This window comes from Salvia splendens, chromosome 15, assembly GCF_004379255.2.
Source record: "Salvia splendens isolate huo1 chromosome 15, SspV2, whole genome shotgun sequence".
In the NCBI taxonomy this organism is placed as follows: domain Eukaryota; kingdom Viridiplantae; phylum Streptophyta; class Magnoliopsida; order Lamiales; family Lamiaceae; genus Salvia; species Salvia splendens.
This window is the reverse complement of record NC_056046.1, coordinates 30,026,391-30,030,801: the sequence shown is the minus strand read 5'-3', so window position 1 is coordinate 30,030,801 and position 4,411 is coordinate 30,026,391. Positions and strand designations below refer to the sequence as shown.

At 32.7% G+C, this 4,411-nt stretch overlaps 1 protein-coding gene across 1 annotated transcript; it reads right to left on the bottom strand.

The window, feature by feature from the left end:
* On the bottom strand, positions 1–752 carry LOC121767933 (norbelladine synthase-like). Its single transcript, XM_042164259.1, has 2 exons — positions 495–752; positions 1–414 (listed from the first exon to the last, which is right to left on the bottom strand). The coding sequence occupies exons 1-2, from the start codon at positions 676–678 to the stop codon at positions 116–118; spliced, it is 483 nt and encodes a 160-aa protein (XP_042020193.1). The 5' UTR covers positions 679–752; the 3' UTR covers positions 1–115.
* Between the last annotated feature and the right edge of the window lie 3,659 nt (positions 753–4,411).

Here is a 4,411-nt window from a genome sequence, read left to right as displayed (position 1 = left end):
TGAAATACAAAGATATATAGTAGGAGGATAGAAATTTATTTTAGTAAACATGAAAGTAAAACACGCATTCCCAAGTTAATATTAGATCAATTGTCATTGTTGCAGCTATAGTTGATCAATTGTCATTGTTGCGGAGAAAATACTTAGCACAGAGTAGCATGAGGCCAGTGAAAGGTTTAATGGAAGCGATTTCAACATTAGCTGCAGCTTCCTCTTTGAGCTCGTACTCGATCGTAGATCGAGTTATACACTGCTTCTCGTTTCCCTCCACCTCTATCACATTGAATCTCATACGATACAGCGTGAACCCTAGATCCAGAAATCCACCTTCCACAACCTCTGCCTCCTTCACACGCTTCTCGTTATCCACCACTATGAATTTCTCCTTGAACGACTTCATTCCCCCTCTCATCCCTACTCAATTAATCTATTAAATTAGTTAGGATAATTAAATAAATCTAGTGGAAGTTGATTGAACTGAATGTGGGTGGTACCTGGACGGAAAACGACCTCGAGAATAGTTCCGGCGCCGCCGTCCCCTTGGACGACGTCGACCCGGCTTATAAAGTCGGAGTTGGCTTCCTCCGCCACTTTGGGGAGCTGTCGAGTGCCGTAGACCTTCCACGCTTTAGTTGCCGGTACATCAACCGTCATCTCAGCGGACATTGTTCCATACATCTTCGATTTCCGGTTGCGGAGGATGTGATGTCTATGCACTACAAAGAGGAGTTGAGATTGAGAGGGTTATTATTTATAAAATAAGGGTGTGGTTGAATTGGTAATAAGGGGCATTCATAGAGCATTTAACGGCCCAATATAGTGTTTGATTTGTTGGTTAAATTTTCTGTGTGACTCGTTTAATGGGAAATGGCCCGTTGAATTATGGCTGAAAATGACTGTTTTATTATCATGAAAAATTCAGTGATAATAATATGTGCAACACTATTTCAATCTTAAATTACATAGAATTTACTAATATAGCCCTCGACCGTAGAAATATAAAAATCATCTTTATTAGTTTTGAAACATCACCTGAAAAGACTAGTTGAAGACATAATTGATTTATGTTTCATAGGTGAAATAATTCTATGACTAATTCAACCATCACACTAATAAAAATATGAAACATCTATGTCACTAATAATTCCGCTGGTGGATACCTTCGAACTAAGCTTGATCAGGATGGTTATGCCAGGGGCGGCGCCGCTGGGGAAGGAGCTGGAAGCGGCTCTGCTCAGCCGCGTGTCGCATGCGGTTTTTGGACAGGTGAAAAGTGAAAAATAACTGATATACCTAACTTCATTTTTCATGTCCTTCACATGATCATTTAATACCAGAAACACTAAATTCAATTTAATTACTCCCTATATTTGTGTTGATATTATAAGAATTATACTACTAATTGATTTACTTAATTTTACTCTAAATTCAGTGTTAGGAAAATTAGTTGGGTAGGTGGAGGAATGTGAAGTTAGGTCGGATTAATTTGTCATTACTCCTCATTGATGTGATGCATATATATCTAATCAATTCGAATCTTTATCATGGTACCACTTGCATCTAATACTTTTCCAATTTTGAATTATAATATAACTAAATATTACTTACGAAAAAATATAATATGGACAAACAGGCTAGGAAATTTATGTTTATTAGTTAGCCCATGAATTTATTATTTTTTTCCAATAACATGAATTCCCTGTGGTCTATCTAACCCACCTAGAATAATGGACAAACGGGCTAGGAAGTTTATGTTTATTAGTCGGCCCATGAATTTATTATTTTTGTCTAATATCTTTGAATTCCTAGTGGTCTATCTAACCCACCTAGAATAAAAAAGGATATAAATTATGATAATATTATTATTATCATACATGGCTAAGTACATAACTTCATGTACAAATTTTTAACATGCATGTTACGTGGTAGCAACTGCAGAGATTAGCAGTCATTCTATAATTAATTAAACAATTTATTGAAATTACCCGACAAAGACGGGAGCATCACTATAAAAAAATGGTTAAATAAAATGAAATCAAATTAAGTATGCCATTCTATTGTTCAATAAATAAATGTTGAATTGGTTGAAAATTCGGTGCAATATCTCTCTCTAGGAACCGTGCATTTAGTTATATTATAAATCAAAATTGACAAAGTATTTGATGCAAATGGTACCATAATAAGGATTCAAATCAATTAGTTATATATGCAATACATCAATAGGGAGTAATGACAAGTTAATCCGACTTAACTTCACATTCCTCCACCTACCCAACTAATTTTCCTAACACTGAATTTAGAGTAAAATAAAGTTAATCAATTAGCAGTATAATTCTTATAATCTCTACACAAATATAGGGACTAATTAAATTGAATTTAGTGTTTTCGGTATTAAATGATCATTTAAAGGACATGAAAAATAAAGTAAGGAATATAAGTTATTTTTCACTTTTCACCTGTCCAAAACCGTCTGCGACTTCCAGCTCGTTCCCCAGCTGCACCGCCCCTGACAGAACCATCCTAATCGAGCTCAGGTCGAAGTTATCCACCAACGGAATTATTATTGACATAGATGTTTCACATTTTATTAGTGTGATCGTAGAACGTGTCGCAGAATTATTTCACCTACTGACATAGATCAATTGTTGTAACACCCTATATTTTGTATTTACATTCACATATATATATATAGGGAGATAATCAAAATAACTATGTGTTTAAATCCATAAATGTAGCCCAAATCTTAGCCCTAGGATTAGATGATCTAATGGTCAATAATTAACCAAAAACATGGAAGGTCATAATTAAGCATTTTTAGGTCATATTATAAGATTTGAGTTTAATGTCATGTTAAGATCATTTTAGGTCATACTTGGTTAGTATGACCTAAAAATACACTAACCATGACCTAAAAATGCACAACGCATGATATTATTCTGCGTTTCTGTATTTAAATATGGTTTTGCATAGATCAAAACCCTATATATATATATATATATGTATATATTATAGGGATGTATTCATATCCAAACGCTAAGTATAAGTGAAACACAAAACACATGCAATCCATTGGTTTTGTGATCTAACGGTTAGATTAATGTCATGTGTCATCTAATAATGTAGATTTTTAGCCTAATAATGTACCTTCGTGCTAATAATGTAGCATTTTGTTTAAAAATGTACAGTTTTAGTCTATAACGTAATTTCTAGTCTAATGTACCTCGGCTAATATGTATATTATTAGTATGATATGTAACTAATCACAATCATCCAATCTAATGATCCAAGGGTTGTGATTTGTGATGGTGTTTTACACTAAGATGCGGTAAGGACCCTAGCACAACCCCATTATATATAGGTATATAATATAGATTTGCAGTAATTACTCCTAATTAAATCCTCCAATAAAAAAAAAAAAACGCACCAAATATTCTATTACTATTCACATTTTTATGTTCGTCAACTTAGATACTAATTTAAAAATATTAATAATCACAGATAAATTTCAAGATCAATGAAATGCATTCCATATACTACTCATTTTATCTATCCATTCCATGTTTGTTTCATGTCTTTTATTCCCTTAATCAAATTCTAAGTTACTATTTCCACTAGTTACTTTATACTCCGTAATTACTAATCTTACCTAGTAAATCCTCAAATTTAGTTTAACATCGATAGTCATTCTAAATCATATTTCTTTTACCAAATCTTATAAATAAAACTCATTAACCTTATCAACTAAATTTCTTTAATCTCAATTATTTGCAATCGTTAGAATATGCTTCAATCTTCAATTCTAGTCTCATTTCTATGGTTAATCCACTCATATAATCACACTTAGTTATTAGTCATTACCATATTCAATTCCTTACACAAAAAAACATCTTTCACTTCAATATTCCAATCAATTTTCCAAAATATATCAAATGACCATTATAAATTCTTATAAATTTATTTTAGTCACTATATAAGATATATTATTCATTTTCAACAACAATTTGACCAATTAAGATTCATGGATTAATGCACTAAGATAGTCAGTTCATACCCAAAATCATACATAGGTTCAACTCAATTTAGTTCAATGGAAAAACTTATGTTTCCGACGTCTACGGACAAGGATTGATAGATAAACTCAAAACGTAACACACACCTTATTTGACAACCAACGAGGTCAGAAAATTTTTACCTCATAACCTATCATAAGTTTCAAATAAAAGAAAAATAGGATAAAAGAGAGCCCTACCTTGATAACCATACGTTGGTTCGAGTGGTTCAAAGCGTCAACACATATTAAGTGAAACTTTCATAGATTGCAACTTCTTCTTCCTCCTTTGATTACTAATCGGTTGATTCTCCAAAGTGGGGTGAATAGTAGGCTAGTAGCTATATTTGATTTTATAGCAAG